At 39.1% G+C, this 26,524-nt stretch overlaps 1 protein-coding gene across 6 annotated transcripts in view; it reads left to right on the plus strand.

The window, feature by feature from the left end:
- PLCE1 (phospholipase C epsilon 1) overlaps window positions 1–26,524 on the plus strand; it is a 321,105-nt gene that overhangs the window by 38,407 nt on the left and 256,174 nt on the right. For all 6 annotated transcript variants that reach the window (XM_035708087.2, XM_035708091.2, XM_035708088.2 and 3 more), the window contains exon 2: window positions 4,557–6,137. In XM_035708087.2, the coding sequence (XP_035563980.2) occupies window positions 4,908–6,137 (1,230 nt within the window). In that variant the 5' untranslated portion in view covers window positions 4,557–4,907. The remainder of the gene's footprint in view (window positions 1–4,556; window positions 6,138–26,524) is intronic.

Consider the following 26,524-nt stretch of genomic DNA (forward strand, 5'->3'; position numbering starts at 1 on the left):
GACTACGATCTTTATTCAGTGCTTCAGGGTTTTTTTGGCCAACTGTCTAATGCTAACTATAACTTTAACCTAACACATCGTCTCTCACAGATAGCCTAGGCCTAAGCCAAGAGGTGGTAGGTAGAAAATTAACATTTATTGATTGACATATAAAATACATAGATTTTTATTCTAATGTCATAGAAATGGAAAGTATAATTTGGGATCGATCATATAACCTGCTCATAGTCATGCAGCTGGATTCAGGGAGTCCAACTCAGTTATAGAATTGAAATTTAAATTTGAGTGAACCTGGTAAGTGGAGTGAGAGCAATCTGGCAAAAGTAAATTGAACACCGTGTTACCAGTGGGGCCGCTAAACTTTACAAGGCATAGAATAACAAACACTTGCCCTTAACTTTTGGTTTCCAAAGCATTTTCTTCACAGTCTGATGGAATAGTTGATTTTATTTCTGTCTTACAGCAGAGGAAATCAAACCAAACCCAAAGTAGTTAAAATATTTGCCTGAAGTGCCAGGTGCCAATGTCTTACTGTTTTTCTCTATGAGAATCCACATTTGCTCTTTTCTAAAAAGTCCACCCCACCTCTTTATCTAGCTAATTCCTTCTTATCTTTCAGCTAGATCATCATCTTCTCCAGGAAATCCTCCCTGGCAATAACTTCCACCTTGTCCCCACTATCTGATTTAGGTGCTCTTTTCTCTGTGTTAACCCAGATTATAGCCCTATTTGCACTGTACTTTACCTGATGATTTATTAGCTTATAAAGAGATCAAGGACAGATTCTGCCTCATTTATTTTTGTACTTGATAGGAATTTGGTTAATAAAAGAATGACCTGAGCTGCAGTCTTCAGTCCTTGGTCTTAATTACAGCTGGAGGCAAAACAAAGATCTCAGCCTTCCAGAGACAAAACTGAAATAAAAGAGGATCCTCCCAAAAGCCATGAATCTCTGCAGCCAGTGGACATTAGGAATTCAAACCCATGAGGTTTCAGACTAGGTAGCAAGAAAGCATCCTAACTATAATAAAGAGCATAGATTCTGGAATCAGGTTATTGGGTTTGAATCCTGCTCCATCATTTTCCAGCAGGGTGATCTTTAGCAAGTGACCTAGCTTCTTTCTGCTTTGGTTTCTAATCTGTCAAATGTAGATAACGATAGAACTGATCCATATTAGTTTTCGCTTGCTGTGCAACAAATTACCTCAGAACGGTGCCTTGAAACAATAAACATTTATTATCTCACATTTTCTGTGGTTCAGGAATTTGGGAGCTGAGTGCTTCTGGTTCAGGCTTGCTCATGAGGTTAGAATCAATATGTAGACATGTAGACCATGGCTGCAGTCATGTGAAGCCTGGACTGGTGTTGGAGGATCCCCTTCCAAGATGACTCACTCCAGTGGTTCTTGCCCCCTGGAACTCTGCTTTTGACATGGCAGCTGATTTCCCCCAGAGCAAATGAGAGGAAGAGCAAGGAGGAAACCCCAATGATTTTATAACTTTTTATGATCTATTCTCAAAATGTATGTATTCTGTGTGTTGGAAGTCACTACGTACAGCCCACATTGCAAGGGGAAGACAGTTAGGCTCCACTTTTTGAAAGGAGTATCAGAGAATTTGTGGACATATTTTAAAACCATCATGCTATCTTGTAGGGTTGAGTGAGAATGAAATGAAATGAAAATCTTTAAAATAAAAAAAATAAAATTATCTATGTAGTTCTTGGCATGAAAAGCTGTTCATGAATTGAATTTGTAAAAAAAAAAAAACAGGTGTAAAGCAGGATATACAGCATGATCTGGTGCTTGTGTAATTATATACTATATCTCTGTGTGTTGATGCATAGGGAGCCTTCTGAAAGGGATTTCCTCAAACTATTAATAGTGGTTATCTCTGGATAGTGGGATTTATGTTAAGTTGAAAATTTTTTTTCTTTGTGTTTTCTGCATCATTTGAGTTGGTTTACACTGAGCATATATCTCCAAAAATAATAGAGGCATTTTTTTTCCCCAAAGAAAATAAAAAAGAAACCAAGCTGGGAGGAGGATGTGAAAGGTGGAAGGCTTAAGTTGAATCAGTACATTGCTGCTCACTGTGGGCCGATTGACTCCCTGTGAAGTATCTGGTGTCCTCTGATTTTTTTTTTAATATTTTATTTATTTATTCATGAGAGACACAGAGAGAGACAGGCAGAGTCTCAGGCAGAGGGAGAATCAGGCTCCATGCAGGGAGCCTGACATGGGACTCAATCCTGGGTCTCCAGGATCAGGCTCTGGGCTGAAGGCAGCGCTAAACCGCTGAGCCACCTGGGCTGCCCACCTCTGATTTTTTTTTTAAGATAGTTGTGAAGACTGCATATGCTAGAGCAGGTGATTGCACTTGAGGGGCATATATGTAAGGGAGGAGGGATTGCTACTTCTTCGGGATAACAGGAAAAGAGAGAAGCAAGGGGAGGAGGGACACCTGTGTGGCAAAGGGCAAAGATAGGTCAAATCTGGTGTTAACAGCAGAACATGAATGCTCATCAATTTTCTTGGAAAGGACAGCTTTATCTACAAAGGAATAGTATACTTGTGATGTGCAACCATAGTCTCATAGTGACTTGTATATCCTTGATAATTACACTTGCCATACTGAATTGACATTTGTTCAGTTCTCCCTCTCAATAGACTTGCAAGCAGGTCTTGTATATCTAGCCCATTATACATTTCCCAGTATAGAACAGGGTTCAATAATTTGGAGAATAAAGATAAACTGAATTCATTTTTCATAATGCTTTTCATAAATCGAATTTATTGAATTTTTTTATGTCCACTTATATTCACCTTATAATTTCTTATAAGAAATTAGAAGGGGATCCCTGGGTGGCTCAGCGGTTTAGCGCGCCTGCCTTTGGCCCAGGGCACGATCCTGAAGGCCCGGGATCGAGTCCCATGTCAGGCTCCCTGCATGGAGCCTGCTTCTCCCTCTGCCTGTGTCTCTGCCTCTCTATGTCTATCGTGAATAAATAAATAAAATCTTTAAAAAAAAAAAAGAAATTAGAATATATATAAATTATAGAATAATTTATAATTATTCACCAATAATTTCTTATTCAAAGGAAACAGAGGGAGTACACAGTCACATTTGCCACATTATTCTTTGTTCATCTTTTCCTTTTTTTCTACCTTTTGATTACTTGAAATTTTTTATGATTCTAATATTTTGACTTATTACCTGTATTTTTTCTTAAAGTGGTTGTGTTGGGGCTTACAATATACATCTTTAACTTACAACAGCTTGCTTTTAAGTATAATTATACCAATTAATGTAGAAAATAATCTTACAACAATATACTTTCTTTTCTCTTCTCTTGACCTTGTGTTATTATTGTCATTTATTTTTCTTCTGCATTTGTTAGAAACGCCACAATACATTATTATTATTTTTGTTTTAAAAGATCAGCTGTCTTAAGTGGTTTACAATAAGAAAAATTGTATTTACACACATATTTAATAACATTTTCCATACTCTTTATTCTTTTGCATGGATCCAGATTTCTATCTGGTATCATTTTTGTTCTACCTAAAGTACTTCCTTTGCCATTTTTTTTTTTAATTTTATTTATTCAGAGAAAGAGAGAGACAGGCAGAGGGAGAAGCAGGCTCCATGCAGGGAGCCCAATGTGGGACTTGATCCCGGGTCTCCAGGATCACACCCCAGGCTGCAGGCAGCGCTAAACCGCTGTGCCACTGGAGCTGCCCCTCCTTTACCATTTCTTATAGGCAAATTTGCTGGTGATGAATTCTTTCAGCTTTTGTATGTCTAGAAAGTTTTTATTTTATTTTTGTTTTCAGAAGATATTTTTGCTGAGCATAGAAATCTAAGTTGGCAGTATTTTTTCTTTTAGTACTTTAAAGATTTACTCCACTCTCATCTGGTTGTATTGTTTCTTATTTTATTTTATTTGTTCATCATTATAAGTACACTCTTCAATCCCCATTTCCTATTTCGCCCATCCACCCCACTTTTCTCCCCATGGCATTGTTCCTCATGAGAAGCCTGCTGCCATTCTTATTTTTGCTTCTCTCCATTTAATTTGTCTTCTTTCTCCAGTTTTTATGGGCTTATTGAACTCTTAATTTTTTTCTTTATATCAGCACTCTGTTGGGTTCAACCTGAGTTCCCCTTTCCTCCCTTGTAGACTAAAAACTCTCAAGCTGTAAATTAGGGCATTTATAGGACTCATCTCATTTTGTTTTTTTCTTATTTCAGGAATCACTATTCTGTGTTACCTGTTGTTCAATATGTAAAAACCTTTTTTTTAATGATTTTTTTCAGTTGTTTAAGGTGGGGGGATAATTCTGGTCTCTGTTATGACTTCACTTTGTCTGGAAACAGAATTTCTGAAATATTAAATCAGAAAAATAAATACCTAAAACATTAAAAGTAACTATAAGATTGCAAAGCTCCTTCCTCAAAATTAGTTCATATTTTGTGTTAGCTTAGAATTATGAGTTCAGTTTTAAAAATTTATTTCATGTCACAGTGTTTGACATCATGTCTTTTTCTTACAGGAAACATTCAAACTGGATTTTTAAAACATTAGTAAGTCAGTGATCAGAATTTACAGAATGCAATCCCCAGTAAAAATCTCAAAAAGAATTCCTTCAACTAACAGAGTAAAGAAAGTTGAACTACCACCTTGAAACCCTGGTCTAGAAAAACGTATTGCACATGACAGGAAGTGACAACTAGGGAAATATATTTGGCTCTTAATGCACCCGAATCAAAGAAATTGTCACAGTGCTTCTCAGAGGACTTGTATATCTGAGATTATTTTAACAATAAGTTGTTTTATAAAAATCTTGACATGATCGCCAGGGAGGAGAGACAGCAATAGCTAAAACCTGTGTGTGTGGGTCAGGATGACTTCTGAAGGAATGGCAGCTTCTGTTCTCACACCTGTGACTCAAAGAAAAGTGACATTTGCTCCATCGGCTGTAGATGAAAGTAGTGAAAAGGTCTCAGACATCAGTGTTCCAAAGGCACATAGTGTCAAGCAGAGTGAGCAGACTTCTACCATCCCGTGGATGAACAAGCTTAAAGAAGAATCTTCTGGAAGCAACTTGCCCAAAATTCTCTCCATAGCAAGGGAGAAAATAGCAAGTGATGAGAACAGCAATGAAGAGTGCTGGACGGAAAGCACACCAGTTTCTGTGAAAAACCTTAACATTAACCATAACAACATCCTGACAAACCGCCAGTGCGTCCTTCCTCAGAGCCAGTCTTATGACACGTGCAATTCTGTCATGGAGGAAGACCCATGTTTAGAAACTGGAATCTCATCCTCACTGGAAAGAAAGGTATTCCCTGGAATTCAACTGGAAGTCAACAGACCTCCCATGGACTTTAGGCCTACAGGCCTAATGGACTTTAGTACCTTAGGAAGTCAGTCAGCCATTGTAGATACTGGCCAGGCGCACCCTGACAGCAACAAAGCAGCATTTCAAATCTTTAATTATAAAGTTGACAGAAGGATGTCTGACACTTTCTGTACCCTGTCAGGTGACTTGATATTGGATGACTGTGGAAACTGTGTGCCACTGTCATCTGGTTTTGGCGGGGAGCAAAAGAAAAATTACGTGGCATATACCTGTAAACTCATGGAATTGGCTGAAAACTGTGATAATGAGAATGGACAGCTGCAGTGTGATGATTATGATGCCTTGGATGACAAATACTTGTGCTTTGAAGATTCTTGCCAAAGGGACAGTGTGGTATGTTCAAGTGACAGCTTTCGCAGGGAGGACCTAACTAACAGTCCACCTGCCAAGACCTTTCTGAGCCATTTTGAAGACTTCCCTGATAATGGTGAAGATGTAGAAGATTTTTTAAAAAACAAAAAGGAGAGATCCACTTTGTTAGTGAGGAGATTTTGTAAAAATGACAGAGAAGTAAAGAAATCTGTGTATACTGGGACAAGGGCAATCATGAGAACTCTGCCTTCTGGTCACATTGGGCTGGAAGCTTACAGTTACATCGATCAGAAGAGAAGTGGTCCCTTATTACCCCGTGGGAGAGTTCTGGAACAGCTGCCAGTGGTGGCAATTAGGCAAGATGGGAGCCAGTGCCTGTCAGAAGCCCAGTGGTATCGGGTAAGAGTTAAAGTTTCTTTTTGACCACATCTTTAAACTTGATCTTTAAAAATCCAATTTTCCATTGTTTTAGTTCATGGAAAGTTTTAAGTTCTGTCAAATTGTGATTCTTAGGGGAAGCATTTGTAGTTACTGGAAACTAATAGACCTAACAGATACTCCAATTGATAGCTGTTAAGATTGAGTTAACTTTGCAACGATTTAAGTAACTAAATATACATATATATGTCATCAGGAGTGCAGAAATTAGGGAGATTCCCTAGTTACTGTATGTAAGATTATAAGACAGACTCCTGATAGTGGGAAAGAAGCTCCATTGACTGATTATCTAGTCATGTCCTTTGGAGGTACATGCCTATGTTTTTAGGTTGCAGGGCCTAAAAGAAGTAAAAATCTGGTTTCCTCCATTTTCCAACCAGTATTCCCACATTCTTCCCTTTTTGTCTTTTTTGTGCCATGGACCCCTTTGGCAATTCAGTGAAGCCTCTGGACTCAGAAGAATGCTTTTAAATGCATCAAATGAAATATAAAATGTTAGCGAGGACACAGATTATGTGGCCATATGTACATTTACCAAGATATTGTTTGAAATTGTGATATATGGTAGGTGCTTCCTTATTAACACATTAAACAGTGGCATTCAGTAAGGCGATAACTACTGTAATTTCAAAGTAGTAGGAATATCAGTAGGGAATGGTTTCCCTGGGGCTTTGCCAGTTTAGCACTGCAAATCCTGCATCCAGGGAAGCCCCTTAGTCCTGGCCAGACCAGGGTAGTTGGTCACCCTGAATATAAATACTCTTTTAGGGATTTGACCATGACTGTAATATATGGAAATATCTGTGATTTCTATTGGTGACAAGATCACAGATGCTATTCCTACTGCTGAGGCTTGTTGCCTATATTCATAATTGAAAGATATGCTAAATGTCTAATTCTCACATTTTAGCATTTCACAATTCTTTGAAACCTGGCCTTGTGAATAAATACCCAGTTCAGAAAAACATTATTTTTATTGGAACACAACTGGTATATTTTTACTATCATCATCATCAGTCATGGTAATTAATACTTACTGTGCATTTTACATGTGCCAGACGTTGGGTTACATAATTTACATTATTGATGCAATCCTCTCAGCTATCCTCGGATACTGGTATGAGTATTAACCCCATTGTTTTTCTAAGAAAATGGAGTCTCCCCTGAGACGTACCTTGTCCAAGGTTAGTTAACTGCTAAGTGGTATAACTAAGGATTGTAATCCAAGGAGCCTAGACTCTTAGTTTCTCAAGATCCAGAAAAAGAAAATTGAGAGTAAGCTTTTAAAGGAACAGAAGAATTATGTTCATTTCAGTGTCTGTTGATTGAGTAGCCATACTCACTGATGCTTAATGGATTTAGCTGTGTTCAGTGTGGCAGTTCTAACCCTGGTTCTGTACTAGAACCACAGTGTCCAGGCCCCACTCTAGACCCTCTGAATCAGAATCAGTAGGGTAGGGTACAACATGAATGTTTTTTCAGAGTTTCCCTGGTGATTCTATGATTCTATGGAGTTGAGAACCACTGTCCAGGAGCTTTAACTGAGCTCTTTGCTCTTTGGTCAGGACATTTGGGGAATATTTACTGTCTTAAAGTCCCTGACACTGCTTGGGTTCTCAGGAGTGGCAGGGTTGAGCTGAAAGCCTGCCTGAAAAGTGATGACTGACAAGCCCTTCTTTCTGTGCATTGAACCTACCATTCACCCAGCAAGTGTCGGCTGATTCGTTTTTACCACTTCACCTTATTCCTCATAAAACCTGAGTTACAAGCAAGGTGATGTCAATGACACGCAGGCTCCCCAGCCCTTCTGGCTAAATTATCCACACAAAGAGAAAGGAGCTCATCACAGTAATGTGTCTTCCCAATTAAAAATGCAGGAATTTAAAAAATTCATGCACACCTGAAGTTGAATGTTAAGAATGCAACAGAAATTTAAATGCAGCAAAGAGAATGTAAGCTGATTGATTGAGAACCGTTATCACAGGCCACATGTCCCACCCCTTCCCCCTTACTCAGGCACAAGGGTCATGAGCCTGCTGTAAGTAATTGCAGAATAATTTCTGGCGTGACCATACTCACTCCTCCACTTTCTGGAGCATTGCCACTTCTCCTGAGAAAGCTCACGGATCCCTAGCTCCACTCAGCCCCTTTCTGTCAGCCAGAGGCCCTGGGATGGGTAATTTCCAGTGAAAAGAACCAAAGAGATGATGCAAATCATCCTCCCTTAGTCTCTGGAGGCTGGGAGAGGTTGCCACACCTCAGTCAGAGTGAACTCCAGGAAGTCCTTTCTCCTTTCTGACGGGTTTGCAGGAGGCTGTGGGCAAATTTATTAACACTTAAGATGAAGCTGGGGAATGGATTGATGGTCCACTCCTTTCTGAAGGGAGAGTTCTGAAAGGGAGAGCCCTTTTTGAATATTCTAACCATACCATGGCAGGAATGACTCCGTAATTTCTAAAGTATAGTATTCTCTCAGTATCTCAGTTTTTAGCATAGAGTCTGGTAGAAATCTTTCTCAAAATTGCACAGATAAATTATAGCCACTTCCTCCAACTCCTATAAGCAGCTTCCTTCACCTGAACAAAGCAGACCCTAGTACAGTGCTCCCGTTCCTGATCATTTCACATGTAGCCATCCTGGTTCCCCAATCAGATTATAAATTTATTAAGGACAGGAAGTGGCCATACCATTTTCCTACTCTCCATGATGCAAGCATAATGCCAAGTATGTGAAAAACAGGACAGTGTCATCTTAGGAACATGGTCTCTGGAGTCAGCCTGCCTGAACTGAAAGTCGACCACAGTGACTTCACCATTTATGGCCAGGTGTGATTTCAGGCAAGTTATTTGACCTCTTTGTTTCTAATTACCTTATATGTAAACTGGAAGTAATCATAATATTAGGGGATTAAATGAAATGGCCATGTGAAGTTGACAGCACAGTATCTGGCAAGGAGTGGGAGCCACTGTTCTCACTCTGGCAATTTATTACATGCTTTGTCATGAACACGTGCCCACCGCCTTCTGTTCTTTGGAGCTTCTCCCATAGGGGAGTTTATGGTGAGGTGAATTTGAATGTATGTCTCTCAGTTTATGATGTGGTAGCTTGTATAGTCCTTCCTACACATTTTTTTTTCCTTCCTACACATTTAAAGAATGTGTTGTGTCCAGTTAGTTCCTCTGCCTCACACTGAAATTTTTTTCATGTATGCTTCGTCAAAATGACCCAATTAATTTATGTTTGCACAGCTGTGCAGGAAGAATGGAAGATGTTAATGAGGATTAATGCTTGCTGACTGACTAACCATATTGGTATCCTCCTCCCCCTGCTTGTGAGAAATGAAAATCCTATCTCTTATCCAGTTACAGCCACACTCCTTATTCTCCTGCTCTACGTTTATTGGCTTAACAAGAGGGTAAGAGGGTATATTTTGGCAGGTGTGGCTCAAGTCTCCAGGTTGAAAGTAGGCTAAGAGTGTTTTTCCTTCTAAAAAAAACTCTCTCCCTGCCTGAATTTTGGGGAGTTTAGGGTACTTAAGAGTTATTCTGAAGATGAAGGACCAGAAGTTCCTGCCTGTGCTGGAATCATTCATGTAAGCGGAGTCCCATGTACACTGAAGAATGGAGCATGGAGGAGGGGAGGGTGGCCAGGGCAGACGGGCCACCAGCTCCCATACCATCACTTAATTTATCTCTCTGCTGTGATCTGCAAGAGGATTTATTGTAAAAGGATATGGGTGTCAAAATAGGAAAAAATGAAGTGTTATTCATTTTTTTAAAAATCAGACTACAAAAACTGTAACTTAGAAAGTCAAACCAGCTTCTGTGTTGTTAGCTCTTATCCTCCTTTCTTCCTTCTAAAATATATCTTTCTTCTTCACATTTTATTCTACTCTTTTGCAGAGAAAATTTAAACGTAGGAGGCAATGAAAAAATTTTGAGTGGCTTAACATAAATACCTTTGTCAGTATAAATGTCTTTGAGTCCATATTTTCTCAGTTATGTGTCAAGGGACCAACCAATAACAAATTATTCTTGCAAATTGTAACTTTTAGGGATGATCAGATATCCACTGGGCTCTGCTGTCCAGCGTTGTCGTAGGTGGCTGCTGAAACAGCAATATGTTTCATTTTCTCCTCTGGAAATTTGGTCTCCCTACACATTGGGTATAATGTGGACTTTGAAATAATTAAAATTTCACAGGGTGTGCAGGCAAAACTAAAAGCCTGGGCTTGGTGGCATGCCAGGCCCCCTCTTCCATTTCTAAGGGTCACGTCAAGTTCGTGACATGGATACAGGACGATGTTGTCCCCTTCCTGCTGAGCACAGTGAAAGGGAACCCAGATCCCGGACGGACAGCCCCTGCACAGTTTAGTCACGTCTGGTGCATCAGTGGAAAATGTGACAGGCTGTCAGAGGCTGACACTGTGGTGATTGGACAGCTTTCTCGTATTAGCTGCATGGGGGCAGTTTAGGATAAATTTGCTTCCATATCTCTGTCTACCAGCTCTTTGGCTAGGATTCGGCAAAAAATGGAATGACAATGAAAAATGCTGATCCTGGACACTAAATTTAAGGTGAATATATTCATGGCCACTGTTACTCATACAGTAGCCTGGGACAGTAACAGCACTAGGCTTGTTTTTTTCCTTTTCCCCAGATGTCCTGCATAATGAGAATTAGGCCTCATCCCTGGATATGGACCATGGTTAAAATGTGGCCTGAAAAGAATCAGAACCCATAAGCCAGAATAAGACTATCAGATGGAGTCTTGATCTAATGCACACTTTGCATTTTTACGCAGGAGGGATTTGGGCTGCCCATAGAATGACCTCCTGTAGTCATGTGTGATAATAGTGTTCCTCTTCCCATGGTCCCCTCCCTGGGTGCTGATTCAAATATAAGTCCCCTTGAGGGCTTATAGGCCTTCTGGAGTAGTGTGGAGGTTTCTTCTCCAGTGACCACAGGATCCAGCATCAGGGACTGAAGCATCATTGGGAGTGAGGGGTGACTATCCCCTGATTCTTCCATGACTAGACTAACTCATGACTCATGAGGAGAGGGCCCTCCCTGAAAAGCTCTTCTCAGACAGTGGTGCTGGGTCATTTTCTGGTCTTGAAGACCTTTATGACACTAATATGGTTTTCCATCCATTGGTTCTTTTTTCTAGCAGCTGGCCTGGATACATTCAGAGCCTGATATTAAATATGAGTCCTGCAGAGCTCAGGCATCCAAATCCCAAACCCTAGCCAATATTTAGCCCTTGAGCCCCTGCCCCATCCCAGTCATTTAGGCCATCACCCCTCAAACAGTCTTCAGCAATACAGAGATTGCATTATCTTTCAAGGATAAGGAGAGCCCATACTTTGAATCCCTAAAGCAGATCTCTTTGGAGGCAAGGAGAAATTGATTACTTCTGTTTTTGATAACTTTATTGATAGTCTTCTTTATTTTGATAGCTTTATTAAGTGGTTTTTGACCTAGTCACAGATATGTGCAGCCATCACCACAATTTTAGAACATTTCATTACTTCATAAGGAAACCCCATACCCTCTAGCTATCAGCCTCCATTCTCCTCATGCTGTCTCCCCTCCCCCACCCAGAAGCATCCACTGATCTACTTTCTGATCTCTAAGTTTCCCTATTCCCTATTCTAGACCATCATATGAATGTGCACTCTTTTGTGACAGGCTTCTTTCACTTAGCATAATGTATTTTTAAATTTTAATACCAGTGTACTGAACACAATATAATATTTTTAAGGTTCAAGGTACATCTCTACTGTAGCATGTGTAGGTACTTTGTTTTTTTACCTCTGAATAATACTCCATTGTATGAACATATGACATTTAATTATCTATTCATCAGTTGTTAGACATCAGATTCTTTCCACTTCTTGTCTGGTATAAATAATACTGCTGTGAACATCCATATGCAAGTGTTTGTGTGGACATATGTCTTCATTTCTCTTGGGTACATATCCAGGAGTGGAATTACTGAGTTTTATAACTGTGTTTAACCTTCTGAAGAACTGCCAGACTATTTTCCAAAGCAGCCACACCTTTCTGCATTCCCACTAGCAGTGTGTGAGGGTTCCAATATTTCTATATCTTGACCAGCATTTCTTAGTGTCCGCCTTTTTGGTTATAGCCATCCTAATGGATATGAGGTAATATTGCATTGTAGTTTTGATTTGTATTTTCCTGATAGCTAATGATGTTGAACACATTTTCCTTTGCATATTGGCCATTTGTACATCTTTGGAGAAATGCCTATTCAAATCTTTTGCCTATTTTTAAATTTCTTTTATTATTGAATTCTTTATATTTCTGGATGTAAGTCTATTTTCACGTATGTGTGTATGTGTGTGTGTGTGTGTATAGAGGTACAGGTATGGACATGGATATAATGAATGCAAGTCAAGAAAGTAGCAAAGAAGGCTTACAATTTTAATTCATAGTGAAACTTGTTAAGTATTTTCTTTGGACATTGATCTCATTCTCAGTCGTCTTTTTCAAATTTGCCCTACTAGCAACAATGGTTAAGTCAAATTTTTTTGACTTCCTTCTCCCCCAAATTCTTTCTGAACTCCAGTCTGCATAGTTTCTCACTCCTCTTCTGCCTGAGCTTGTATTATATAGGCCATTTTTCTTATTATCTAAATTCTGCACCCCAGAGCAATGGCAGATTGTCATCTGCAAACTTGTGCATTACATGGAATGCATCCAAGGCAAGGCTGATTAAGGAGGTCACCACTTTACAGTAATGTACTTCATTATGTACAAGTGGTGGGACCAAAACTAGGCTGAGACGAGCAGGGTGCCTGAGTGGTAACATTTAAGGAGGCACTCAATCTCAGGATCTGGCTGGTGCTAGCTCTCTACTTATCAACTAATGCTTCCTTAAATTTTGAGCCCTAGGTAGCTCACTTTTCTCACTTTAGTCCCAGACCTGGGTAGAGGATCTAAGAGAATCTGTGGTTTAGAAACGCCTATCATCTTTTTAGCTCAGGAATGGCCTTGACTAATCCCTCTCATATACCTTAATGCACATACTGTTAAAATACAAGCTAAGAATGGTTCCTCATTTTTGAAGCATTCAAAAAAATCAAAAGAAGAATGCTATTTCATGCCATGTAAAAATTATATGAATTTGAAATTTCAGTGTTCACAAATGAAGATTATTAGAACACAGCCTCATTCATTCCTTTTAATACTCATGTATTTTTCTGTAGCTGCTTTCTCCTTGTAACAGCACAGTCAGGGAGCGCTAATTGAGACTATATGTCTTGGAAAGACTAGAATATTTATTATCTGGCCCTGTAGAGTAAAATTCCCCCTGGTTTAGAACATCCCTCTCTACCTGGCTAGTTTCTACCCATCCTTTAGTCCTGAGCTTAGGTTTCACATCCTCTTGGTGGTCCTTTCCTGTGAACCCCTCCCCAGCATGGACCCCAGTCCAGAGTTTCAGCCAGTGCTGATATGTATTTCTCGAATGATTCCTTGAATTATAAGTAAAGAAAAGCAGTTTCCGCTCACTGCTGATGTCTCCTTCTCTCCTTCCCAGACCCAGTGCAGGCTTATAAGCTGTCCTCCCTTTGACCATCGGAGCTTGGAAACACTTTCTTTGAGCAATATCTAGGACAGAATCAGAATTTCCCATTGCTATTCAGAAAGGCCTTTTTCAGTCCTGTGAACCCAGAGACCTATGCTTGTTACCTCCACAGACTTGTCCTGAAAGACAAAGAGGGGACATTTGTAGATCTCCTTGTCTGTGACCATTTCAATTGCAAAACCCCCTGGGAAAGTTTCCATATGTTTTGCGTTTACAAGGGGAGCATCTAAGACTGCTGTTTATCTGCAGTGGGCCACAGAGGAAAGAAGCCCCCTCCTCGAAGATCCTGGAGCTCTGTCCCTGTCCTTCGGAACCTGTAGTCCGTACAGGCACAGATTTCTACCATGGACCAGAGGGGATCTAGCTTCTGTTTCTCAGTGGTGGTCAGAGGTGGGGTTGGTAGTAAAGGGATAGGGTCAGCATGCTGTGTTGAGGAGATCATTCTTAAGTTGGGGAGGTATTTGGTCAGTTTCTTCATACCATCTGACCCCCAGTACGATCAGGAATAAACTTGAGGCAGCATCCTCCCCCACACACCCAAAATAAGACCTAAGTATCAATTCCAGCTCTCCCATTAACTGGTTGTATGACCTTAAGCAGGTCACTGCTGAGATTTTTAGTTCCTTTGAAAACGAAGTAAGGATAGGGGTGCCTGGTTGGCATAGTGGGTTAAGCGTTTGAGTCTTGATTTTGGCTCAGGCCATGATCTTGGGTTATAGAATCCAGCCCTGCATCTGGCTCCTTGCTCAGTGTGGAGTCTGCTAGACATTCTTTCTCTCCCTCTCTGCCTGTTCCTCTCCCCTGCTCATGCTCTCTAAATAAATAAATAAATACTTTTTTAAAAAGTGAGGGCAGACATGTATTCACTGCCTGCTGTGTGCTATAAAATTTGCATATGTTAATACATTATAAGTTACACATTTCATCTTATCTCTGAAAGCCCAACAATCTGTGATTTTCCTGATTTAAGTCTTGACTCTGGATTTATGGTGGAGTAAATATTCTACCTCCCCCAGCACTGCCTCCTAGAGGCTTGATTTGGAGAGAACGTTGTAGTCACTCTCCAGCACTTGCAGTAGTGAATGGGCGCAGGAGAGATGCTTCTTCATCAATGGCTAAGCCCTGAAATGCCTATAGCAATAAAAAAGCAAGCACTTGGTGGGCTTTTACTGTATGCTAGGCACTGTGCTTTCCAGACATGACCAAGGTCACACAGTGTTAGGACTCCAGCCTTGGTTGGGCTGTCTCCAAAGCCCATTCTCATAACCACTCCTCAGAGGTTCCTCTGGAAGATTCTGATGTAACTCATCCCTATAACTTGGCAAGAGGTTCTGTTCCCTTATTAACTGTGCAAACTTTGAGCTGGATGAGCCCTTAAGCTGTTTCTCTGTCTTCAAATGTGATCTGGGTGTGACCTTTGGATGAAATGGGAGATGTGGGGAACAATACCAATTCTTAATGTGAGGGGTGTGTTGGCTCTTGAAATGGCTAAGATTTATTTTTATGACTCAGCCTGCTAGGGGGAGGAAACCAAGCCCGAAGGTTTGAATTTTTCACTGAATTGCTGTAATTTAAAAGTACATTTTGAGAGTTTTATAAGTAAGTAAGCAAGAACAGAGTCCAAAGCAAACTGCACACATCTGACTCAGAATCTATAGCTTATTCATGATCATGCTAGAATGACCAAAACTGGTGCAAACATAGTTTAGTATTTTTCCATTTTAATTTAAAGTTTTCTGTGATCTTTGAGGGTTCTGACCAACTGCCCAAAGTATGAAAAACATTGCTCAGGAACATTTCTTTCCGTAGTCCCACCATTTTCACCTCCTTCACAGGGTTGTGAGGTTGGAGGGAAAAAAATGAGGCTGGTTGTATATTCAGATGCTTGGCAAACATTACAAAATGACCCCAGGATTATAAGTTTTCTTTTCTTACTCCAGGCTCTGAGGCTTCAGCTTGAGGTACCTGGGGGAAAAGGGGATTCCAAAACTATTCTGGAGGCAGCAAAACAAAGCCAGAGTCAGCTGTTTCCTTTCTATAAACGCTGTAAGCATCCAGGGGAACCTGCTTACTGAAACCTGACCCTTTGGTTTCCTCATTGTGAGGCTGGCCTAGTTTTCATAACTTCATTTTAAACTTGAGATTAGGTGATTTTTGTCACCAACACCTACTTCATCTTATCCCTGTGTTTTAATAAAACAAGGAATCAATTTATCTGTATACCACGTTGAGCAGCCTAGCTTCAGAAAATTTAGCATCAAATTATAAACAGTGACACTTTAACAGTGAATGTGGATGTGTCTCGAGAGCCAGCATGTGGGAGTTTGGCAGTTGGAAAACCCCATGGCTTCAGTTTTTCCAGATTATGTACCCTTCCATCACATAGTAATTTCTTAGCCTTGAAAAACTCTTCTAGAATAAGAGAAATGTTCATTTGAGTTCTAAATTGGTGATCCAAAACTGGCTTAGTAGCAGATTCATTATTTTTCTCTTTAATGGGGCCAAAGAAAATGGTCTCATGTCCTGGATGGACCAGCAAGTTCTTCTTTTGTTGGCCACATACCAAATAAGGGCACTGTAGTGTGGGTATGACTCTGCCATGACTAATATTTTGTGACGGTAATGCCATTATTGTGGCGACCATCTTTTCCAAATAAAAAGTTGGGAACTTTTTGTTGAGAGGACAGAGGGGCAGAATATTTGAAATTGAGACTGACTCAGGAAATCCAGAATGATTGGTCTTGGAGTTGCTGTTGATCACAATACAAAGGAGAAAGAATGTGAGTGAACTAGAGCACATCTACTTTGTTGCAAGAAAAATGAGGAGCTTCAAAATGAATGACTTGGTAGTGGTACTAAGTGTGTTGTAGAGACAACACATTAGGAGCCCAGAACAGAATCTAGCAAATGTTTTTCTCAAAGTTTTTGTTTTTCTGTATTTTTTCCAAGTACTTGGTAGCTACTGTGCTTTGGAAGTATAAAAGTAGTAAAATAGATTTCGTTGAAAGACTAAGATATGCTCAGCTAAATAAGGGTTGTCTCTTTCTAAGAAATCACCTTGAAAGGCAGACTCCATTTTCCACTTATGTTACCATTATGCAAAATGTCTTCATCCTTTGAGCTTGGATGGGCATTTTAGAAACAGTCCATTCAAGCATCCTAGCTAAAGGTGATTTAGCTCAATTTGATATAGGACTGTGAAGGATAGGATTGGTTTTATTAGGGGCTTTATAAACAGACAAGAGGTGAAAGGAGGTATCTGGAAATGTTTTGAGTAAAGGTAAAATTATAAGTTCTGCATACAACACGAACTGGTATACAAACTTGGTCATTGCTTCACAGTCTTGCTCAGTATCAATGGATAGTTCGGACATACCCACAAACCCACAATGCCCATTTGGCTTGTACTCAGTCTCATGTACACGAAGCTCATATCACAGGTGAGAATGAAATTTAGCCCCATCTCCACAAGCCTTCTTGGCCAAGTGCTCTTGTACAGGGTGCACCTGCTCAACCATACAAGGTGATCCTGGTGATCCATACCATGTGGAAGACAATCAGAGGAGCTACTGAAGAACAAAGCTACAATTGGATTTTTTCTTGGATTCATATATAATGTGCTCAGCACAGTGGAGTTGTTAAGTTCTAGTGGTCTGAAATATAAACAAATAGTGCAAATGCTTTTCTAGGTAAATATAAAATAAGTATTTGATAACTTCATGAACTGTAGAATTCTCGAGCTGGGAGGCCCATCTTCTATAACCTTTTTCACTCCCTCATTTTATGGATAAAGTAGACAAGTCCCTCCACAGTGGAAATTATTTAACCAGATTCACGTAGCTAATAATGGAAGACACAGAACTAGAATCCGGATCCTCATCTCTCAAAATAGGATGAAAATATATGATACAGCCTTTCACATAGTAGGTGCTCTATTAATGTCAGCTGATTCTGAACCCCAAAGCCAGAGACATGGATTCCTGATACGTCACCTGCCCTGGCAGAGCTCATGGTAAATAATGGTGGAGGCCACATGCCTTATCTTTCATTTGTTCCACAGTTTTCCCAGATTGTAAATGATCATGGTTGGTGCATATTCAGTCACCTTTTTTTGGTGTTCTCTGGTCCATTCCAGTTTTCACAGCTTTTCCTATCTTCAGTTCTTTAAGAAGCTGGCTCATCTTATTGCAATAACATTGTCAGTTCTTTAAGTACTCTGAGGTGCCCTTTAAATTTGAATGTAGCCAAGTTTTGTTGAGTTCATTTCTCCCCTTCGTCTAGTTTCTTTCCATCCTTCACTTGGCAGGTAGCTCTCTCTGGTTAACGACCAGGTCTTCAAAGCATATGGAGCAGCCGTGAGATCCCTCCCAGTCTCTCAGGAGGATATTTTCCTGTGTTCTTTTTCTCTTATTTATGGGATGTGGAGCCAGTGAGAGACACTGAGCCCAGCAGGAAGGGCCAAAGTGGGCTCAAGTAATTGAGCCAGCAATCCCAGGCTCATAAAACATTAGCACTGGAAGCGTCTTGGAGACTGTCAACTCCAGCTCTTCATTTTACAGAGAAGGAAACTGAGGCTGAAAGGAAGGCCTAGGTCCACTCAGGTATCAGTTTCACAGCCAGGCCTGGAATCTGGGTTGCTCCCAAGCCAACTCTCCTGCCCTGTGCCAGATGCCAAACACTGTTTCTGACCCATAGGCAAGGAGTGAATTGATTGTATTATAACAGATAAGTTATTCGAGGTATAAGGCTCCATAGTGGTTAAGTAAGCTGGGAGCCAGCTGGCCTATGTTCAAATCTGACTCTCTACTTACTTGCACTGTGACCTCATGAAAGTTACTTAACTTCTCTGTGCCTCTATTTCCTATCCTCTAAAGTGGGGATTATAATTTAACCTACTTATTGGGATTGTTATAAGATTAACAGGTTGTTCTATGTTAAATGTTAACAAATGTTAATAAAAATGTTATTAATTTTAAAGCACTTAGAACAGTACTTGACACTGCTGTTATTTTCCTTTTGATTCTTAAGCCTCAATTTTTGACGAAAATTCTGAATTATCTCCCTACAAATACAAAGTTTTCTCTAGGAACCCTGAGGGAATAACTCTAAATTGTGGGATAGTCTCCAAGTGCTGTAAGAGTGGCAGGGGGGTTTGTATAGTCTGAGAAGGCTTCCTGGAGGAGGTGGGCTATCATTTGGCTTCTGTCAGGAGTTAGGATTGTTCTGCCTACAGTGGGCAAAGTGTTCCATCATAAGAAAATTGACCATCTTTCTTCTTGCTGAAGTCCGCATTTGGTTTATTCCAAATGTAATGTTGATTTCAGAGGCCTTCTGGCATCTTGCCTTAGCCATTTTCCCCCAAGGAAATTGCTTCATATAAAATTTAAAGTGACATAATTTTTCTCAACAGAATAGGAATCTCCCTGTTTTGTTTTCAAAGCACCTCTTGTGAAAATTGCCTTCTATACTTTGCAAAGGTTGTTGGCAGCATCTGTTGATGTAAAGCAAAAAGGACTGGTCTGTTTGTTTGTTCATATAGTTGGTTTTTGGTATTGAAATGAGGACCTGTCTAACTCACCATCTAAAACTGAGGCTAGGAAAACCCTACACCTAGCCTGTTAGCCTCCTCTTTTGGCTCTCCCAGTTTTAATCTGTCCAGGCACCATTACCTGAATCTCATTTCTGTCATTCCCTTACTTTCTTTTGTATGCAAGGTTGTTGCATGTATGTGTATACTTAAGAACTATATAATAATACTAAATTCCACTGCATTTTATACTTTAAAAGTTAATTAGTTGTATGTCACATTATTTTCACCTTAATATTAAAAACTATGCACTTTTAAAGATAAAAAATGGTCATGGGAGGAAAAAGAGAGAAGCAAACCAAAAAACAGACTCTTTACAATGGAGAACAAACTGATGGTTAGAAGAAAGGAGGTGGATGGGGGATGGGTGAAATAGGTGATGGGAATTAGGGAGTGCACTTGTGATGAGCACCAGGTGTTGTATGGAAGTGTTGAATCACTAAATTGTACATCCGAAACTAATATTAGACTGTATGCTAACAAACTGGAATTTAAATAAAAACTAAAAAATAACAAATAATAAAATAAAATAAATTTTAAATTTAAAAATATGCATTTTTAGTTTTAGTTGTTTTGAACTTTTCATAAAGGCATAGTATGTGTAATTTTTAAAATTTTTATGCATTATATTTCTTTTTTAAAAGAAAATAAGTTATTTATTCATGAGAGACACAGATAGAGAGAGGCAGAGACAAGATAGAGGAGAAGCAGGCTCCATGCAGGTAGCCTGTTGTGGGACTCTATCCCAGGACTCCAGGATCATGCCCTGACCTGAAGGCAGGTGCCAAACTGCTGAGCCACCCAGGGATTCCCATGCATTATATTTCTAAGTTTTATTTATACTGTTATATGTTTTAGTTTGTTTTGATTGCTGTATAATATTCCTCTGTGTAAATATAGCATAGCTTCCTCAGGCATTTTCCTGTTGATATGCATTTAGGTTGTTTTTATGTTTATGCTATTTTAAATAGTTCTTCCACGACCTTTTTTTTTTTTTTTTTTTTTTGTCTATGTTGCTTGTTACATACGTCTAAAATTTTCTCTTGGACGTATACCTAGGAGTGGAATTGCTGGAACATAGGGCATGTGAGTATTCAATTTAGAAGATAGTGGTAAACTGTTTCCTAAAGTGGCTGCACCAATTTAGACTATATGCCCTGCCCCTTCCCCCACCCCCTGTGATGTATAGAAGATTCTATGAATCTGTATCCTCTCTAATACTTGGTATATTCCAACTTATTTTTGCCAGTCAAGCAGGTTTAAAAACTTTTCTCTGAGGTTCATTTGGTATTTCCTGATCACTAGTAATATTAATCATATCTTCACATTGTCATTGTTTTTTTATTTGTGTTTGTGTGTGTGTGTTGTTTTGTTTTGTTTTAAAATAGGCTCCACACCCAGCATGGAGCCCAACATGGGGCTTAAACTCATGACCATAGATTGAGAACTAACCTGAGATCAAGAGTCGGACACTTAACCAACTGAGCCACCAAGGCACCATCATTGTTTCTTTTTCTATGAAATGCCTTAGATCTTTTGCCCATTTTCTATTGGGTTGCTTGTGCTTCTGATTGATGTGTAGTTTTTGTATATTCCTGATATCCATTTTCATTTGCGTGTATTGCTGATATTTTACCCAGTTTAAAATTTTTTTTGGTAAAATTTCTCTCAATAAGATATACAAAATTTTAATTTAAATAGTCAAATTTATTAAAGTTTTATTTTATGGTCAATGCCTTTTGTTTTTAAGAAAACTTTCTCTACCTGAAAGCTAAAAGTATTCATTTGTATTTTCTACTATGAGTTTTATTTTTGACAATTTAATTCTCTAGTCTGTTTAAATCCTTGATTTTATATATGGTATGAGGCAGGGATTTCACTTTAATCTGTTTTCATATCAGTATCCATTTTCTAGCTGTAATCTGACATGCCCCTCTTGTCATATATCAAAGTTCCATACATGCACCAGTCTTCTCTGAGCTCCTAACCTAGCTCTTTGGTTAGTTTATCCATCACTGTGCCAATAACATTAGGATGTATAACAACTTCTTTTGAGAAGTGTCCTTACTATTCTTGGCTCTTTACTCTTTGAAATCATGATGATGATGATGATGATCATGACTGATGACTGAGGACGGAAGCATCACATAGTTACAGAGAAATATACAAGCAGTACAAAGGGAAACACAGTGATGTAACTGGTACCAAAATCAGCAAATGGAAATTAGCACCCCACAAGCCTTACTTGTATCATCTTCCAGTCTCTCTCTCTCTGTCCCCCAAAAGTAACCAGTCTTGTCTTCTAACACCATACATTCATTTGGCCTATTTTTGAACTTCATATAAATGAATTCATAGAAGGTACTATTTTGTATGCTTTCCCCCAGCATTATATTGTGCAGTTCATCCCTGTAGTTGTAGTTTGTGCATTCTCTTTGCTATGTACTATTCCATTCCATTTTATGACTATCCTACTCTTTATCTACTCTACTATTAATAGTCATTTGAGTTGTTCTCAGTTTGAAGCTATTGTGAATAGTACTATTCTGTACCCTGCCAGCCTCCAAGCCCTTGCCTGAGCTGATTCCCTCTTCCTGTTATTCTTCCATTCCCTCTGCTACTTAAGACTCTGGCCATTTTATAAAGCCTTGGTAAGTAAGGCCCACCCGTTTTGGGAATCTTTCCATCCCAGTATACCAAGCTATTCTCTGTTAGGGCATCTAACCTTGTAGCTCATGAGTTGAACCCTAACTGCAATACTTGGAAGGTTTTTTGCAGGAGAAAGAGGAGGAGGAAGAGGAGAAAGAGAAAATGAGAAAGTTTTACAAAGCAGTTAATATCTAGCAGATAGGAACTAATCAGATCTAAGCACTTGCCAGGGAAGAATTGGAAAAATTTTTCCTAAACATGTAAACATTGAGTTCACTTTAGTCATATGCAAGGAAAGGATGGAGTACAAAGCTCCCAAGATTTTGTGTATGTCAAAGAGATAATGGGGATAACCAATTTCCATTTCATCCTTCTCAGGAGAAAGTGTAGGCCAGGTTCATAGCATGATGTAATGGAGAAAATGACTGAAGTTGTTAATGACTTATGCGCTTCTACCCTTAACTATTGCCAGTTTATGGGATGGGATACTTAGAAGAAGTCGAAGCAGATTATTAATACTTAGTTGATTTTAATGCTGTCAGATGGCTATGTAATTGAAACTTGTTGAAAAGATTTCCTCAACTGTTTTTTCAGATTAGGGACTTTGGGGACCAAAAGGCTCTGTGCAGTAGTGGTTTGAAGTGCATCCTTTTTTTTTTTTTTTTTTTTTTTTACTAATGAGACAAAGATCTGAATAAACTTAATTAGAAGATGCAAAAAAAAAATCCAAACCAAACAAAAACAATGTAATGCATATTTGTTAAAATAAGTAAAGATGCTCAGACTCAAACTGGACATGACACTTAAACATTTTTTTATTAATTCATTTATTTAACAAATATTTATCAAGCACCTGCTACTATGTGCCAGTACTGTTAAGGAGCTAGAGAAACAGTGAAAAAAAACAGAAGCATCTCTGCACTGTTGAAGTATGGTAGTTGGGATATAGGTTCTCTATCTTTAACAATGACCAAAAATAGAAGTGGCTTAAATAAGATAGACATGTTTCTTTGTCACTTAAGAATGGTCTGTGGTTATTTAGAAATTTTACCCTACAAACATCCTCCAGGGACTCAGGGTCATTCTGGTGTATTTCTGTTATCCACATGGTCCAGATGGCTCAGCATTTCATCCATGTTCTCAATGACAGGAAGAAGAAGAGGGGGAAAAGATGGCATGCGTATTCCTTTTATTTATTTTTACTTTTATTTTTTATTTTTGTGTATTCCTTTTAGAGGACACACCCCAGAAGTTGTCTACATCACTTTCCAAAACATGCCATTGGCCAGAATTTTGTTACATGATCATTACTACCTCATTCCAAAGAAAACTGGGAAATAGAGTCTTGATTCTGAAATATCTTAGACACAGATAAATTCAAGGGCATTATGTCTATGGGAGAGTGTATACTGGAGAACTAGTAGTCTTTGCTACATTCAGGGAAAAACACATTAGACAGCAAATATTATATAGTCAGATGATATGTGTTAAATCAACATACAGAAATAGAGGATAAAGATGAAGAAAAAGGTACTATTTTAATAAGAGAGGGAATAATTCTCTGATTAGGTGATATTTTATCAGGAGTCATATGGAGAATATGTAATTCTCACATTTCTAAGGGTTTCTAAGCTCACAGACTTGGAGAGTTACTTAGAAGAAGTTGAAATCATAATTGCAAAAGAGAATCACAGTTTTTCATGAGTAAGAATCACACTTTAAGATTTTGCCAGCTGTCTTGGCTTGTCTGGGTGATCAAACTTCAGCTCCATCATTGTAGCTCATTATAAGAGAACCTGATCCATCTGAAAAACAACTATATTCATCAGAAAGATATGTCATTCCATAAATCTTGGCAATGAGCGTATACATCCCAGAGCAAGCCAGAAATTTCTGATTATGTGGTCAAACATTGAGCAGTGCTAGAGACCGGTGGGCATTATAAAAGTATATTCTTCATCATGAAACTACTGAAATTTAAACTTAAAGTCACCATTAGTAAAATAAACCTGGATAGAGAAATTGAAATGTGTTGGGACTGAATGGAGTCCATAGTTCTTGAAGATCTCTCAGCATGTCAAACACACCAGTATTCTCATCAACACGACTAAAATTGAACAGTAACAGGCAAACCGCCTATACACCAGTAGGCTTATGGTCATCTGACTCATTACTTGAATCCCCTTGTATTTTTATATATTATCTCCCTGACTAAGGCCTTAAATTTTTTTTAAAAGGGTAATACATACTTCTTATAAAGAAAAAATGGTGTATAAAATCTTAAAAGTGATTCTTCCTTCTCCAATCTCCCCTACCCCTATTTTGCCTCCAAATTAACTGTTTGTTCTGGTTCCAGACCTTTTCCTAAGAATTCTATCTAGGTTTTAAGCTTCTTGTTTAACTTTGTAATCATTTCTACCTGGAAGAGTGCTTTGCACAGAACAGGTTCTCCATAAATATTGATTGATTGATTTGACTAGTGATTGATAAAATAGAGTTCAGGAAGGAAAATACCCAAATGGAAATCTCGAGCCTTGTGAGAAGCTAAGTGCAATATTTTCAGAGTTGCATTTGACGAGAAATATTGCTAATAACCTTTTAAGGAACATTCTGGGTGCTATTTTTCTACTTCCTCCTTCCCCCTTAGTACAAAATCATGAAGACATCATCAACAAAACCTTTTCTCAAAGCTATGTGTGATTTCCTTTCCCACATCTTCCCTCTTAGTGAAGAGCCTGTGGAAGGAGGAGGTGGGCACGACAGGAGAGGGGCCCTAGCAGTAGATAAATCTCTAACTTTGTTCTGGCTGGCTCTAAAATTTGCTGTGGGGTGCTTTTATCGGTAATTTCTTTTACAGATGTTTTCAGAGGAAGTTGAAATTATGCTGGTAAAAACACATCTAGACTCCACAGTGCAATTTAAACATACTGTATTTTATTTCCTCAAGCAAAAGGGCTGGGAACTCTTTTTCTTTCTTTCTTTCTTTCTTTCTTTTCCTCCCTCTCTCTTTTCCTTTTTAATTAAAAAAGGAAATGAACCAAAGAAAGTCTAAAGTATCTCTTCCTATCTGGACTAAAAAATTAGTTATTGCTTTGGGAATAAAGGTAGTGATCATGATGTTTCATTTCTAGTTAACCAGTAATTGTCTTTAAATGTAAAGAATCATGACTTCAGAAGATTAAAAAATATGTAGTTTTAAGGTGTGATTCATATTATTTCCCCAAGGTTTCATTTTAATTTTATTATCCTCCAACCCCATGACTAAACGTTTCTTTGGCAGTTGCAAACTGAAAAAGTCTGGGCTATAATAAGCCCTTTGCTGCTTCTGATTAATGGCCATGGATATGCCTTTCATTCCTTCCGGTGAACCTGAGATGTACTGTCTTGAGGAGTCCTTTCCGAAGGGAAAATTTTTGGAAGGCCTTCCATTTCTCTGAGTTTTCATAATAGTGAAATGTGTTATACAGGCAGCTGAGGGAGCAGTTAAGAGTGAGGCTCTGGAAGCAGGCTCTGTTCCACCATTAACTGGTGGTGGAGCCTTCAGCAACGTACTTGATCTCCTTAAGACTTAGTTTGTCTCATCTGTAAAATGAGAACAGTGGAAATAACACCTAATTCAGAGACATAAGATTGGATATCTGAAAAAACACTAAACATAGCACTTGGTAATTGTCCCAAGAGATTTCAGTAGCTGCAATTGTGATTATGACCTCTCTGTGACTGTCACTGCTACTCCTAATGGACTGTGAAGCCCCATAGTAGAGGAATATGCTGTGCCTGAGCAAATAGTGTGTGCGTTACTGTTATCTTATGTAGCATGTGACATTTTTACCCTGTTAGATGGCAGTCATTTATAGCCTGTTGCCCATCCTAGATTGTACCCCTCCTGACCTGCTCCTATATACTAGCTTTTGCATCTATCAGTAGACCCTCAGGATGGCTTGCTTTGAGCAGGTCCTCAAGAAGGGGTGTTTTGTTGTGTGGGGTTTTTTTTTTTTGTTTTTTTTTGTTTTTGTTTTTGTTTTCTGGGTTTTTTTGAGAAGGAGAGAGAATGGGTGGGGGAGGCAGGTGAGGAGCAGAGGGAGAGAGAATCTTAAGCAGACTCTACACCCAGCATGGAGCCCAACATGGGGCTTAATCTCATAACCCTCAGGTCATGCATGACTTGAGCATAAATCAAGAGTTGGATGCTTAACTGACTGAGCCACCCAGCACCCCTCAAGAAGAGTTTCTTGAATTGCACTGGGAAATCCTAGGTGGAAGCTGGGTTCCAGCCTGCACCAGAGTAAAGTCTCTCTCTTAGAAATATATTATATATTTATATATAATTGTTGAATGAAGGCCAGGGATAGGGATTTAGGATTTTTGCATTCCAACCAGGAACTGGGGCTGCCAAGGTGCTAGTCACTGTAGTAAGAGCCAGCCTTCCAGTTTCTAAATAAAGTTGAAAAATAGAGCAGATTTGGAAAGCAGAAGTTAGTCTCTTTTACAGGATGGC

Source organism: Canis lupus, chromosome 28 (assembly GCF_003254725.2).
Source record: "Canis lupus dingo isolate Sandy chromosome 28, ASM325472v2, whole genome shotgun sequence".
Taxonomy (NCBI): Eukaryota; Metazoa; Chordata; class Mammalia; order Carnivora; family Canidae; genus Canis; species Canis lupus.